This window comes from Oxyura jamaicensis, chromosome 14 (assembly GCF_011077185.1).
Source record: "Oxyura jamaicensis isolate SHBP4307 breed ruddy duck chromosome 14, BPBGC_Ojam_1.0, whole genome shotgun sequence".
Classification (NCBI taxonomy): Eukaryota; Metazoa; Chordata; class Aves; order Anseriformes; family Anatidae; genus Oxyura; species Oxyura jamaicensis.
The window spans coordinates 5,026,082-5,040,905 of record NC_048906.1 but is presented as its reverse complement, the minus strand read 5'-3'; the positions used below and the strand labels follow the sequence as shown (position 1 = coordinate 5,040,905).

At 45.8% G+C, this 14,824-nt stretch overlaps 3 protein-coding genes across 4 annotated transcripts in view; 1 reads left to right on the top strand and 2 right to left on the bottom strand.

Moving 5' to 3' along the window:
- Nucleotides 1–3,349, bottom strand: part of MAD1L1 (mitotic arrest deficient 1 like 1) — a 349,790-nt gene extending 346,441 nt beyond the window's left edge. Inside the window, exons 1-3 of one of the 2 annotated variants that reach the window (XM_035339410.1) lie at nt 3,184–3,349; nt 1,772–1,925; nt 1,152–1,292 (exon numbers count right to left, since the gene is read on the bottom strand). In XM_035339410.1, the coding sequence (XP_035195301.1) occupies nt 1,152–1,292; nt 1,772–1,921 (291 nt within the window). In that variant the 5' untranslated portion in view covers nt 1,922–1,925; nt 3,184–3,349. Of the gene's footprint in view, nt 1–1,151; nt 1,293–1,771; nt 1,926–2,283; nt 2,564–3,183 lie in introns of those variants that run through there. The other variant, XM_035339411.1, reaches the window with a different exon arrangement.
- Nucleotides 3,350–4,245: 896 nt separating this feature from the next.
- MRM2 (mitochondrial rRNA methyltransferase 2) lies at nt 4,246–7,015 on the bottom strand. Its single transcript, XM_035339879.1, has 3 exons — nt 6,865–7,015; nt 5,733–6,022; nt 4,246–5,023 (listed from the first exon to the last, which is right to left on the bottom strand). The coding sequence occupies exons 1-3, from the start codon at nt 6,882–6,884 to the stop codon at nt 4,599–4,601; spliced, it is 735 nt and encodes a 244-aa protein (XP_035195770.1). The 5' UTR covers nt 6,885–7,015; the 3' UTR covers nt 4,246–4,598.
- Nucleotides 7,016–7,143: 128 nt separating this feature from the next.
- Nucleotides 7,144–14,039, top strand: NUDT1 (nudix hydrolase 1). Its single transcript, XM_035340012.1, has 4 exons — nt 7,144–7,283; nt 7,728–7,884; nt 10,702–10,847; nt 11,052–14,039. The coding sequence occupies exons 2-4, from the start codon at nt 7,733–7,735 to the stop codon at nt 11,222–11,224; spliced, it is 471 nt and encodes a 156-aa protein (XP_035195903.1). The 5' UTR covers nt 7,144–7,283; nt 7,728–7,732; the 3' UTR covers nt 11,225–14,039.
- The last annotated feature ends 785 nt before the right edge of the window (nt 14,040–14,824 follow it).

Below are 14,824 nucleotides of genomic sequence, written 5' to 3'. Positions count from 1 at the left end.
TAATCAAAACAAATCAAGACACAGATTTACATAGTAAGAAGGATTATGTGAAGCAACGTGAGGTTCCTAAAACCTTTATCCACATGACTCAAAAAACACAGAATCTGACCAGGGTAATTACCACAGTGCTGGATTAGTGCTGCTTTTTTTTTTTTGTTTTGTACTAGTATTGCAAGGGTTTCAGTGACTGACTCAGCTAGATTCTGGTTTGAACTCTTCATGGCTTAATCCTAAATCACCCGACTTCAGATAAGAATGAGAACTTTAGTCACTGACCTGCTATTTCACAGTTACACACTAAACCTATCACCCAACACCCTTTCAAATTATTAAAAAAAAAAAAAAAAAAAGCTTTGTGTTTGCTTTTTAAGTTTTCTTTTTAATTGATCAGCTGCATATAAGGCCTTTACAATCCTACAGAACCCACCGCTCTACTGCTTATTTCAGTGACAGAGTTAAGCAAATAAAAACTAGAAACCAAGAAGTGCTTTTAGTCCCTGAGTGAGGCTCATGGATCAATGCAAGCTCCCTTGTGTGACAGTGCACGGTTGGCATTGCTGTCATTCCAGTTAATTACAGCCACACAATCTAAATGCTTGCAATTGCGCCAGCAGAGGTTTAAATTCATCTGGGAGAAAAATTCTTAAATTATTCTGGAAGAGACACGTAACAAATCCCTTTTGTTACTGCTACCCACGACAACTTCAATGCTAAGTTAACAGAACCTAGTGACGAGACCATCTGACAGCTCAAGGATCAAACAAGGTCTGACGTTCACACTGGCCTTGTCTACATTAGCAAGTAGTGCAATGCACTGCAGCGGGGTCCGTAGAGCAAAGAAATTAGGTGGTGCTAGGACCTTGACACCAACACCATATTCTTTGCTGGAGCATTTACCACAAATTAGCTCAACTCTTGCTCTGAAGACTGAGTGTCTGTTAGCAGCTGGGGTGCACTATGCTTGCTCCTGGACTGCATCTTTCACTTTAGTTTCCTCCAAAAAGAGTCTAGTATGCATGCTGTGAGACACAGTACGGCAAACCAGAACACAGCACGTGAAAACAGAAGCATTTCCCTGATCCAAACAAAATCACCAACACAGATGCACTACGTATGTTCTGACTCAGTCTTGTGTCAGCTGTCATACTTACCTCATAGTTTCTGGCATTGGTATTAGCTGCCTTCTCCAGCTCAATGCGAGCTCGTTTGTGGCTAAGCTCCATCTGCATCTTCTCTCGTTCCACCTGCAGGAGTTGGGATTTGGAGTGGATCCGCCCAGCTTGTTCTTCCAACTGTCCAGTGCATATGTGAAGAGGGATAGTACGCATCATTAACAGCACTGCAATAACGTTGTTATCTCCTACCCTCTACTATTCAGCTGATTAAATTGCATACAGTTTTACAAATTACAAGGCAACTATCACCACATTTGTGGTCCTTGTCTTTTCACACAGATTTTAAGTTGCAATAAGAAAACAAGCTACAATTTAATCTTCCAAACTGGTATGCAGATATAATTGCCAGGGAAAAAAATTAAAGGACTTTTTTTTTTTACAAGGCAGAAATATGTACAAGTCTGACATTTCAAAGAGAAATTAAAGATTCTAGGATGTTCACAGAACCAAACTTCTTTTCCTGAGCATGCATGAGCAGCAATTTTAGAAAGAATGGTCAGATCTCATTGAAATCAACTCTGATGCTTAAAACCTGAAGGAGTCTACAACCGTACTGAAGCAGTACCGCAGGCACCAGCAAACTAAGGACACCTCACCTGCACCCTCTGCTGGTACTGGATCTGCAAGGAGTTTTGAGACGATCCTGGTGTAGCCTGCCCAGACATCCCCTCTATACGCTGTGAAATGAAGTTGTTGAAGGATCTCAGGGTGGAGATGACAGTGGTGTTATCGTCCAAGTTCTCCATGGCTCTGGAAACACACAGAAAGTTGTCAGCAAATAAGAAACACATCACTGCCCTGAAGCAACACTAAATGCAAGATCTAATTTACTGGGTACAGAACCCAATCTGCTGGTCACTGCTGGGATCAACTCGAACCAGAAACCACTATGCAACCAAGGCTGAAGTTGTAGACCTCCAAGATGAGAAACTGATGCAAGACAGTCTGCTCTGCCCTTAGCGGTATACGCAAAAGGGCTTACTTTGGTTTGAATAAGCTTCCCCCTGAATCCCTGCCTGTTAATAACAGTATAAAAGCTGTCTGAAGTTGCGCAGAATTGAATTCTCTTTTCTTTTCTAGTGAAGATAGATTCAGTGATATGAGTTACCATTCCAAGACAAGAAGGTCTGCAGCACATAACACAAACAGGACTTGTTACTCTTCTTGCAAACATCTTAAGGGCAGGAAGAGAACTAATTCCACAGCAGCGGCAAGTTCCACCATGTACGCAACCTGATTCTGGTTTCCAAAAAGCAGTTTGGTACCCAACTTGCAGCAAGTCTTCCCGATTTCCCACATCGCTTCTGTCAGTAATACCGTGTCTGCTTGTTCTCATACAAATATCTGCAATTCCTCCTTCAGATGTGGAATAATACTGCAAGACCAAGGATAAATCGAGCACAGAGGCCGAAGAGGCTGGGGAGGTATCCTTGGGAGGCTTTAAGCGAACCCCTGCAGGCATCACAAGCCCCACAAAGCCCAGAAGGTGCAGGGCCCAGGAAGCCTTGCCCCAAGGGAGGCTCAGGGCTGATTTTCAGGCTCAGGTGCTCCTGAGAGTAACACAGCGGTTACTCGTTGGGTTCGTATCATCAGCATGAAGATGTGGAGTAACAGGAGCAACAGATCAGCCCAAACCCCCACGAAAATGTCTATCTGAAGCGAGCACAGCACAGAAACATGAGGCCACTGCCAACAGGTGACTGGCTTCCAGCTTTTAAAACACTCAGGAGAAACGAGAAAAGCACTAATAAAACCAGAACTCTCATCCCCTTGCTGCACAACACCTCTTTTATTTCATTTCATTTTATTAGCACAGCCCAGCGCCCCGCAGCAGAGCACCCGAGGCCAGGCGGGCACCTCGGGGGCTGCCCCTCACGGGGCCCCCAGGGGCAGCGGGGCCCCGCCATGCCGCCCCCCACCCCCCACACCGCCGTGAGGGGGGCTCCGAGCGCGGACAGACGCGGCCGAGCCCGGCCGAGCGCGGCCCCCCCCGTACCCCCCCACTCACCGCCGCCTGCCCCGCTTGGATCTCCCTCCTCGCCCCGCCGCCGCGATCTCACGGGAACTCGCCGCCAGCTCTCGCGACGCCAGCGGCCCGCGCCGCCGTACTGACGGGACCAGGCGCGCAGCGCCGCCGCGCTCCTCAGGCGCTACCGTAACGCCAGCCGCGGCGCCCCACAAAGGACGCCCCGAGCACACGTTTCCATCGGTTTTTCCCCGTTTCACACCCGCACGGGTTTTATTTATTCCTCAGGCACACAAAACGGCACCCGGCTCCCCTGCTAGGTCTGCCTGGCCAACGCTTTCACGCCTACGGCTCGGTACGGAGGCAGAACAGAAGGCTTTGGAGTAGCTATATTTGATTAAATTATTATATATATAAGTCATTATTACTTATTAACATGATTAACCTAACTGTAAGCCATTCAAACCGGTCTGATTATAAATAGAAAGATCTGGAAGCCTACAGACAGTGCTACCATCCCCTCACAACCCCCGCCGCGGCCAGCGGATAAAAGCGCTATTTAATTAAAAAGTTGTCACTGCCAGGTAGACAACGGCTAAGTTTATTTTTGCAAACAGAACTGAGCGATTCAAGCACAATTCTATCAGTAATTCCGCCTGCCTGGGATTCAAGAAAATCTTGTCGCTTTACCTGATGAACACCGCTGGTCAGCTGTAAAACGTTACTGAAAACATGGGCAGAATTATCGTCTCGGTTTTGATGCCCCTGCCCTGCTGTCATTTACTGCATTTTCGGGTACAATGAAGTAGCAATTTCTAAATATAACCCGTGTCTTCAGCAAACGCAGCAAAGCTACCCAGCTGAATAGCCCAGAGCCACACATCGGGAATGTCTGCATTAGGGATCGTGCGTGACAACGCAGTCTGACACGCACAAGAATGCTGCCTATTATTGCATGTGCTAATTAATTGCATCAGCTTTTCAGAAAGGTGAAGAGGAAATAAATTGACTCAACCCCCCCTTGCCATTCCCTCTCCTCCTGACAACCACCTTTATGGTTAGTCTCAAATACGACAGCGTTAGTAACGCAATGATTTTCAAGCACACATTAAGAACTGTTTTATTTTCATTTCCATTGTTCCAGCCCCAGTGGTTGCCTTTCAGATTGTTCCTCTCCGTTGCCAACCCTTTTCTCCGCAGGTGAGAAGCAAGATTGGACGTCTCTGCATGTGTAATTAGAGAATAAGCTCAGTGGGGCACCTCCCTGGTTTTCTTTCTCTATTTGAAAAGCATGATGTACTTCCTGAGAATTGCGGCAGATTTTCCTAGGTTGTTCTCAGCAATGTAACAACTCAAGTTGGGGGTCTTAATGCTGGTATTTTTCTTTCAACACATGCCAAATTCAGATTTCCAATCAGTGTCTGATCACCTGTTTGATAATCTGCATTTCTCAGCTTTCATTTCCCTTTGTACAGTCTTGCCAAGAAATAAGATTCAGAAGAGTCCTTCCGGCTGGCCTGAGGCTTTAAAGTTCTCACCTCCTGGAACTGCTCCTTCAGCCTGTTTTGAAGAACACGGGACTCGTGTCCATCCCAGAACTTACACAGCACCGTACCTTTTGGCTTTAAAATACTTTGCGCCAGATTCACAAGGCCTAAACATAAACTGATCAACTTCTGATGGTCCAGGTCTTTAATGCCTGTTGCATTAGGTGCCATGTCACTCAAGATAACATCCACCTTCCCCGCAGGAAGCAGGCTCTGGATTGCCCCGAGCGTGCTTGGGTCTGTAATGTCCGCCTCTGGCAGGAAGACAGCTCCTTCCAGTGGGGAAATCCTCAGGAGGTCAACTCCAAGGACGAAGCCAGTGGGGGCAGCAGGATCTAGATGACAAGAATGAATGACACACTGAATCCTTATTAAAATGGTTGAGAACAACTTTCAGATACATGAGCTCCATGAGATTTGATAAAAACTTACTTCCTGACACGAATGGTCTTCCTGTCCTTCCACAACCAGCTGGCTGCATGCATCGTGATGAACGGTCTGCTATCAGCTAACACATTTATAATTTTAAACCCAAGTTATTTTGGAAAAGCAAGGGATATTTTTATTGTTTAGTGTTTTTTTTTCTATTTTTTTTCCGAAGATGTCAGTCCAAATCCCAGACAATAGTACTGATGATAATACACCATATAAATACACCTGATAATACCTTATAAACATTAATGGCTTAAAACACACAAACCTGATGTTGCTACCATTTTTCAAGAAGGAAAATAAAAATTCAGAAAAGCCACATTGCCTGCTGGAAGCCACAAGAATTTCAGAACCGGATGAGGGCTCTTCTCCCCAACACAGTTAATGAGAAGACTTAGTTACATCTATAGTAGCACCTCAAAGTAAATTCTTACTTCACAAATATGACTTCTGCAGACCACATCAAGATTTACGGTTCTTTACCATGACACAGGCACACACCTTCACACTTCTATCCAAGACTGGTGTTTGCCCACTCCACCACCTCACAGTTTTCTCACACACTCCAGGATGAGTATAACCCCATCTTGACTGCCAAAAACACGCACTTACCAGTACCTAAGGCATTAACCCTCTCTACAGCAACCTGACTCCAAGCACCTGGTGCTGCCCCACAGTCCAGAACAGAAAGTCCTGGTCGGAGAATACGGAACTTGTCATCGATCTCCAGTAACTTGAAGGCGCTCCGGCAACGGTAGTTCTGCTGTTTCGTTGCTTTGACAAAGGGATCCTTCAAATGCCGCTCCAGCCACCAGTTCTCTGTTGCAGTTTTCTTCTTTAGGAACCCCACTGTGGTGTGCAGACATCTGCAGTGCAGAGGAAGGCTCGCCAAACGCTGACAGCTGCCCAAAAAGAAAGGTGACAATCAGTGCATAGTTACTAGAGACTTCTGAAACACAGACTCATTAGTTCTCATACTGACTACAGTTCCTCCTATTTATCACCAAGCTCAAAAAAAGCCTCAACATTTTGGATATTCGTGGCATTTTCAGTTACCTGGTCCAGTTACAATGAGAAGAGCCACAGTTTGGATCAAGGCCTCACTGATTACTCCTTGAACAAAGGGGAAAAAGAGGACCCCTTCCCTGGAGGGCACTTCAATTCTGCTCAGGCATTTGTGTTCAAGACCTGTGGACACCCAGTGCTGCGAACAAGTTCATCGGCTGTCCCATGGGGTCAGCAACCTCCATGCAAGCAGGGGCCTTTGTGGGAGCTGGGGTATGTCCTCACCAACCCACACTCCCCATGAGCCCTGAGGGACATGACAGAGGAATCAGGGATGCCCGAGTGTCTAAGGGCTCCTTCCCCTTTCTGTGACAGGCTTTTAAAGCCAAGGACCCCCCATTTTAAGGTGAAGGGGAGCTGCGATTACACAAGCAGTCAAACAGAATCACAGAACATCCCACAGGGATCATCGAGTCCAAGCCCTGGCTCCACACAGCACTATGCAAAAATCAGGCCATGTGTCTGAGAGCACTGACCAAACGCTCCTTTTACTCCAGCAGCTCGGTGCAGTGTCTATGTCCCTGGGGAGCCTGTTCCAGGGCCCGACCACCTCTGGGTGCAGAACCTTTCCCTGACACCCAGCCCGACCCGCCCCGGTCCCAGCTCCATGCCGTTCCCGCGGGCCCCGTCGCTGTCCCCGGAGAGCAGAGCTCAGCTAAGCCAGATCTCAGCACTTCACCTCGCGATGCCCGCACTCATCCCGTACACGCGGCTGGACGCCGGCCGGCCCAGGGCACGTTCCACCTTCACAACCTCCCCTCCTGCATTGCCAGTGACGACAAACCCCAAACTCCTGACGAAAATTCTAGGCGCCGGGTCAAACCCTGCACCTCCCGGGGCAGAGGAGGGTCGGCACCCCCAGGCCGGGGCCGGACCCTCCGCCTCGCCTCACCCACACCGCCCCCGGGACGCCCCCAGCGCCACGCTCCCCTCAGGCGCCCCGCGCCGGGCCCCTCACCGCGACATGGCGGCCAGCGGGACCCGGCCCTGCCCGCTCCGGGGCGGTGCCGAGGGCGGTGCTGGAGCCTCAGCGGCGCGGGAAGCGCGGAGCCGAGCCTCTGGTAATCGGGACATCGCCATCAGGAGCCGGCCGGAGAGGTCCGGGAGGGGACCTGGGTGCTGGGCGGGGGCAAGTCGGGGGCTTGGGGAAGGGACCTGAGCTGAGGGGACAAGAGGTTGGGGACGGAGAGGTGTGGGGACAAAGGGGTGGGGGAGGATAAAATGTGGGGACACGGAGTTTGGGGAGGGAGAGGTGTGGGGGCAAGCTTTTGGGGAAGTGGAAAGCTTGGGGAGGGGGTGCTTGGGGAAGTGAAAGATTCTGGGGGGTGTTAGAAGGGCAAGGGGCCAAAGGTTAATGGGGATTGCTAGAGAGTGGTGTTTGGGTAGCACGGGTGTTTAGGGTAGCACAGGGGGCCCAGGGGTTTGAGAAAGGAGTACTGGGTGGTGAGGGGCTTCCTACAGGGTCTGGGCGTCAAGTCCTGGCCTCTCCTGAGGGGTGCTCAGTCTCGGAGAGCTCTCCTCAGCAGACCCTGCTTCTCACAGGAGCCATGTGCACACCCAACCTCTTCACCCTTGTCCTGGTGGTGCAACCATCTCGCGTCCTCCTGGGCATGAAGAAACGCGGGTTTGGAGCTGGGTTCTGGAATGGTTTTGGGGGAAAGGTGCAGCCGGGTGAGAGCATCGAGGAGGCTGCTCACAGGTGAGACCCAGCCCTGGGAGAGGGACGTGAGGGTGTTGGGCTGTGAAGGTGTTGAGCTGCTTTTGGTGGGGCTGCTGTGGCTCAGCTGATCCATAATGCCCTTGCCACCAGCCAGGGCAATCAAGAGCCACCTCTGAGCAGAAAATAAAACACTCCACGGGAGATGTACCAAGGAACAGGATGGCTCCCCATTGCCCATCACCTGTAAATCTCTTAACTTCCAGTCTGTGAATAACTGGAAGTTACCGAGCATCCTCCCTCCCACCCATCCTATGGACTCTACCTAAACTGAGACTTAGCCCACAAGTAGCAAGCAGAGGCTCTGTTCATAAAGGTGCATGGTTTATTTTTGACTGTATAGCAGAATTACAATTTATTGTAGCATAATGCTTATGTTTTAAAGATGTTAAATAGATGCTAAATTCCAGTAGCATTTTTAGTGCTGTGCAAAAATGTAGTGACAAAATATTAGAAATTTAATTTGGAGATGCCTCATGAACAGCACAGTGGAAATTTATTACTTGACTGCATAGAGGCATTTTTAATACCTAATGCTGAGTTTAGGGAATTGAATTCCATTAGTCCTGAGATGTGGCACCATTTCTGAAGCTATTAGCAGTGGTTCATTGCAGGGCTTCCTTCTGTTTAGTCATTGTAATGAAGAAGTAGATCACAGTCAAATCGCTGAACTCTTCCAAAAATTACGTTGCACCTTGTTCTTCACATGAATGTCATAGATAAAAAGCCACGCTTTGCCACCTCCTCACTCTCTGATGCATGGCCAAGCTTACCTCCACACCTGCAGGAAGTTTAATGTCAGTGTGCTCAACAGATACCTAACAGCTTTTGCCTGAGCAGTCTTTTCAGCTGTGCCAGCACAACTGCTTGGGTTCTGTGGTGAGCTAATCAAGGGGGCAGAAGAGGCCTTTATGCACTCAGCAGAGCACTGGGTTAATGTACCTGATGCTTACGTTGTGACTTTTCATAGACTTCGTCATCTCTGAGTGGACAGTGGGAGATCAGCCTTATTAATTAAATCAGATCTTCGTTTGCTTACACTGCCACCAAGTATGATGTAAAATGATTTGATTAATTTATCATTTGACTTCCTACATAGGGTTAGAAACTGGAACTTTAACCCGTACAACACGCCACATGGTAAAAGTGCCAGTGATCTCAGTACAAACAACGCCTGCCAGTGTGGACTGGGGCACGGTCCAATCTGCAGCCCTCTCCTCACAGCTCGAGTTTATTGCAGAATTACACGACCAATTCATGTCAAAGTCAGCTGTCCCCAGAGCCAAGGCTGGCTGGGTGCACAGCCCTCATCGCCAGCTGGGAACTACACAAATGCCATGCTGCCAGGCGCTGGGGGAAGCTCAAGTAAAACTTCTTTGTACAGGCTCTGCTCTGTATCACGATTTGAGGTATTAGGCTGCAGTTCCCTGTGTGTGTCGGGTTGCCCAGATTGTTAAACATGATGCTGAAACATGAATATCTCTTTAATCCTGTAAGAATTCTATACTCCACTGGGTATAGCATGTTCCAGGTACCTGGGCACCCACAGCTCTTCAGTGTCACATCCTGTAAGGAGAACATTTAGCCAGTTCATTATTTCTAGTTTGCTACATGTAACATTTATCTACAGAACCAAATAGCTCACAGATAAATCGCTTAGAAAATCACAGTAGCATTGTGCTCATTGTTCAATTATCACAGTCTGTAAAGTGAGGCTTTTAGCTTTCTTGCTGGAAAACCACCTCTATTCTAGGCATAGTTTCCCAGGAAAATCAACTAAAATTAGTTAAGGCAGTAGGCTGGAATATAATTTGGATGGATAGGATCCAAGAAGTTAATGCCAAAGGAAGCTGGAGCCTTAAAGATAACTTCCATTATCTTGTAAATTGTTGTCTCTGCCAAATATACAACTAGATTAATTATTAACCTTCACTGAAGGTAGTGTTTCAAAGTATTCCTTATTTTTGTACACTAGAATAACCATGACTAACATAAAGCTATGCTTTCTGAAAGGCAACATTTGTTTTTTAAAAGGAAAAGCCCTGAATGTGTAGCATAAACAGAGCAAATAATTTGATGTGCTTCAAGTAGCCATGCATGGTGATGCACTGAAAACAGCTGTTCAGCAAGTCTCTCAAAGTGCTCTTAGAAACCTTGCTTTGTAGCCTCTCTTTTATGCTAACTGTATTTCCAAGGAGCAGAAATGGAGATTTTATACAATTGCTTTGTGTTTCTATGTGGCATTTGACTGGGAGATGGTATTCCTGATGTTCTATGTGCAAATAACATTACATAGTGCACGTTAGTACTTGTTTCATTTTGCCCCAGACGTAGCCAAGCTTGTAGCAAGTACAGATGTTCTAATATTTCTTACTTCCATCCCCACAGTTATAAAAGCTTTAGCTTTTAGGCTAAGCCTTCTGCTTGTCTAAATAAAGCCCATTTCAGAGTTTTTAAGCCACATCCAGATATGTGAGTTAGCCCGTTTCTAACTAATCTCAGGAAAGATCATCCCCTTGCAAGGGGTGTAAATTACACAAATCACTTTTTGTGAATCTTCCCCCTCTAACACCGACTACTTTCTACCAGCATCTAGAACCTTGTAGTCACTCATAAGCCAGTCTGATGCTGCCCCACTCTGGTGCTAGTCTTTGTATCGTAAGCCAGAACTCTGCTTTGCTGCAGGTACAGCTTTCACCTTTAATTCACTGGGGGTGTTCTGAAGGTGCACGTAAAGCCAGTGACTGCTTTTTTGTTCTCCCACTGCTTGCTTTCATGTAAAGTCTATTTCACATACAGGGAGCTCCAGGAAGAGAGCGGACTGACTGTGGACACCTTGCAGAAGATGGGCCAGATCACATTTGAGTTTGTAGGCAACCCTGACCTCATGGAAGTTCACGTCTTCCGGGCAGATCATTTTAATGGAGAGCCAACAGAAAGTGAGGGTAGGTAGCTAATGGAGAAGCACGTGCATTCTCCTTTGAGACTGTATTGCTCATATATAAACGCAGAACTATTCGTACAGAATTTCCTTTGAGAGGGGAGGCAGCTGGGCTGTAAACAGAAGCTGTTTGTTTGACAGATAGTCAAAACTCCAGGCAGCAAAAAAGCAAGAGACAGTTTCATGCCAAGTTGTTTTCTCCCACCAGAAATGCGGCCTCAGTGGTTTCAGCTGGATGAGGTGCCCTTCAGTCAGATGTGGCCAGATGATAGCTATTGGTTTCCCCTGCTGCTTCAGAAAAAGAAGTTTCATGGCTATTTTAAGTTCCAAGGACAAGACACTATCCTGGAGCACACCCTGAAAGAAGTGGAGGAAATTTAAGAAGAAAACAGAAGCATTCATCACACAATGCCTACGTTGGGCTAGACTGCCATAAGTACTTACAGGGGTCTCCTTTCTCAACTCCCCAGAAAAGGAGATTTATCTGCCAGCTCACTGGGAAGTAAAGAAAATAAGGGCATTTCTTACCGCAGATACAGACTTTCCATGCTGTGAAGTCCCTGGCTGTAGTATGCTTTAGTGGTTACTTGATGACAACTCTAAAGAACTTGCAGTTAACCCTTGTTTCTCAGGTGGTTAATGTGTTAGGCTTTTCCATCGTGACTGGAAATCTTTTTTTAAAATATTAAAACTTTTTTAGTAAAATAATTTGTTTTCCTATTATGAACATCTGGTTAATTTATAGACTGTTTAAGGGCCTTTCAGGAATTGACTTCCTTTCACAGAAACACTAAGTGGACTCTGTTTCTCAGACTAACAGCAGAATCTGTCAAGCATATTCTCTGTGCCGGTTTCTATGTAGTTCCCAATTACTTCCTGGGAGAAGGTGACATTTGATCAGTGCTGTGAAAACCCTTTGAAAAGTTTAGGTAGTGATCGTTTCAGGATTCTCCTGCTAAAGGCAGCATAAGATTATAGGAGTTAAGAAAACAAAGTCTGAAGTAGATGTATTGCACTGTTTGAGCCCTGTTTTCACTCGGACTTTCCACTGTGAACTTAGCTGTTGAAAGCATTTTGTACTGACAGGTAAAAATACTCTGTACAAAATCCCACCCAGGTTCCAGCAAGTCCGTGTCACAAAGCGCAGTCACCCATGGCTGCGGGCTCTGCCACATGCCAGCAGCAGGTGACCTGTTCAGCCCAGCTCGGCATGGTAGGGAGTGAAAGATTCATCAAACTGCTAGAAATAACACATCACATCTGTAACTTTATACAAGGTCTTTTTTTTTTTCCTTTTAAACACTTTTACAAACACATATAACACTTACAGATAGAATCTTGGAATGTAATATAGGATCTGTAAACATTTCCAGTCTACCAGCTGTAGTAATAGTTCTTTAATTCCTGCATTTGGATAAAGTGCTTCATACATAAGGCTATTTGAGCAAAGCAAAGATACAGGATATTCCAGGCAGGCAAAATTCATACCCTCTGAACAAGATTGTTTCTTCTCATCTCCCTCCAGCAGTCCTGAATAATTTATACCACTCAAAAATGCCCTTCTTCATATGCTCAGTAAGCCACAGGTCAGACTTAGAGGACAAGAGTTAACATCTTACACTCTTTCCTTTTGTGCTGCACAGTGACTTATTTACGGAGTTTTTGATACCTCTGCTTCTGACGTAGCAGTAAGGGTTTCTGACTGTTCTAGTGGAGAGAATGGCTTGAGGCAAGCAGAGGAGAGAAAATAAGCACAAGGGTACAAGTTGCTCATAACAGGATGTAGAACCTCACTGCACGGTAAGAAAGGGAGTGACTGGCAGCTGGTACCTGTTATGTTCTCTTGATTTATTTCCTGGTGGAAACTGTAAATTGCATGGTCAAGAGGGAGCAAATCACTTTCTATTCCTCCTGGAATTTAGGTAGGAAAAGAACCAAGTGTGGCTCAGGCCTGCACTTGTATTTGCTATCCCCTATTCTGAGGTCAATTCAATCCTTTTACAAAGATACTTCCACCAGCACTGAATTTTAGCTCATGTCAAGAAGTAGTGACTATTTATTGTTCCTGCTGCAGTTGTGGAGACTGATTCTGTCCCCAGCTGGTGCTCTTTGTCTTCTAGGAACAGCAGAAACTGAAGATTGTGAATTAGCCTCTTACAAATTCCAGGAGTTACACCCTTGCATGATCAAAGTAGAAGAGTAAAAGCGCTGGAATGCAGCAAGGCACTGTGGAAAACATGTTACAAGGAGCAAAGTTCAAGGAAGATGGAAGAGAGGGAAAGAAGCAAAGACCAAAGTTGTACTGTAAAACTAGCAGGTTGGGAAGCTTTTCAGCACATGGTATCAGGCCAAAAGCCTGCATATTGCCACTTCACAGCTTAGAGCAGAGGTGACCTTAACAGTGACCAAACCAAATAGCCCTTTTGATAATGACTTTTTTCAGGCTCTCCACTGTTTACTACCCTGGTATCTCCATGATATTTGACAGAGACACTACCAGAAAAAAATTGGAGGCCTTTTCTCTAATTGTTATTCTAAACACAAGGAAATCACCATGAGTTCAAGCGCTACACAGAAAGCTTCCATCCAAGAAGGCACGTTAACTCTTTGGCGCTACATCTTACATTTATCAGTTCTTGGCTCGGCAGCACACGCTCTTCAGTTAGGCTTATGGGTTGCTTAGTGTTTATTGCAGTCTACCCTTCTACCAGCAATGGAACCAACAACTTCAGTCGTGTTCTCTCCCCTGTACATAGCTGAACTGTTTGCTGCAGAGGGCAATAGCATAGAGGTAACGAGTACTGGCTCCCCTACATTGTAAACTAGGATAGATAGAGAACTGAAATCAACTCGATTGATTCCCTGCTACATTGCTCTAGAGCAAGGAAGCTGTACTTGATGCTGCTCTCTGCAAGGCTGACACATCCCTAAACTGAACAGGGCAAGTACAGCAAGGAAATCCCTCACCTACTGAGGTAAACATGATACTGCTAGTTGCACACTGACCAGTCTCCCAGAAGCAAGGTTTGCAAACGAAGGGTTGCATGAAACTGTGTGCATTGTTCAGGAATGAGACAGAAGCTTGACAGTCCTGTATGAAATAAACTCTGAAAGTGCCATTAGCTGTATCAACTTTGAGAATACTACGCTTATGTTCTCAAAACACTTGGTGAACAGATTGGAAAAAAAAAAAAAGGCAAAACAAGAAAATCCTACCCCAAAACTGTTGTCCTCAAAGAGGCAAAGGCTGACAGTAGAAGAGTGGGTATTTTCTCAAATCAATGTAATTCCAGTTTTTTACAGGTCATGTGCTCTATGCACATGTGTAGCAGTCTGTACATTTGAATTACAGAATTTTTGAATTAAAGAATAATTGCTTTGAAGGAGAACAGGAAAGATAAGTTAATTAGTCTAAAGCCCAACTCTGTTTTTGTGTTTATGTTTTGTTTTTTAACATCTGAAATTGCAACTTCTTTTTCTAAATGTGAGAAGTGCAATGTTTCATTCAGATCTTCTAAAGTACTAGCCCACAGAACATACCCTGGTCACCAGCCAAACAAGAAACAGAAAACATCAGATCTTCCTCCAAACCATACAGCATTTTCTCAATTTGACTGTTCACATCAATGAAACAAACCTTAATAAAGAAGGATGTGTACTAAGACAAAGCAAGTCACAGTCTCTAACCAGCCAGCACCTTCTATAGATGGTGGGAATGAAGAGCATCTAAAAATATGTTAAAATGCTCTTTACACTTTTAACCACAAGCTATCTTCCTAATCAAGGCAATGTCAAGCAGGAAAACAAAACAAAATTGTGCCATTCTTGAGACAATATCTCATTTGTTATTACACTGCAGAAACATTTCCCTCCCCAGCCAGTTTGCTCTGGTTTATGAACAGAACCTCTTCCACATCACTTTGGGAATCTTCAGGAGAGAATCGGAATCAGGAGAGAGAATCGGAATCAGGAGAGAGAATC

Bases quoted from the DNA above. Each gene is read 5' to 3' on its own strand.
- NUDT1 (XM_035340012.1), top strand. From the start codon at position 7,733: ATGTGCACACCCAACCTCTTCACCCTTGTCCTGGTGGTGCAACCATCT. The intron at 7,885-10,701 runs GTGAGACCCAGC...TTTCACATACAG, and splicing joins ATCGAGGAGGCTGCTCACAG to GGAGCTCCAGGAAGAGAGCG. The intron at 10,848-11,051 runs GTAGGTAGCTAA...TTCTCCCACCAG, and splicing joins AGAGCCAACAGAAAGTGAGG to AAATGCGGCCTCAGTGGTTT.
- MRM2 (XM_035339879.1), bottom strand. From the start codon at position 6,884: ATGAGTGCGGGCATCGCGAG. The intron at 6,023-6,864 runs GTGAAGTGCTGA...CTTTTTGGGCAG, and splicing joins ATGAGTGCGGGCATCGCGAG to CTGTCAGCGTTTGGCGAGCC. The intron at 5,024-5,732 runs GTAAGTGCGTGT...CTTGTCATCTAG, and splicing joins GGTTAATGCCTTAGGTACTG to ATCCTGCTGCCCCCACTGGC.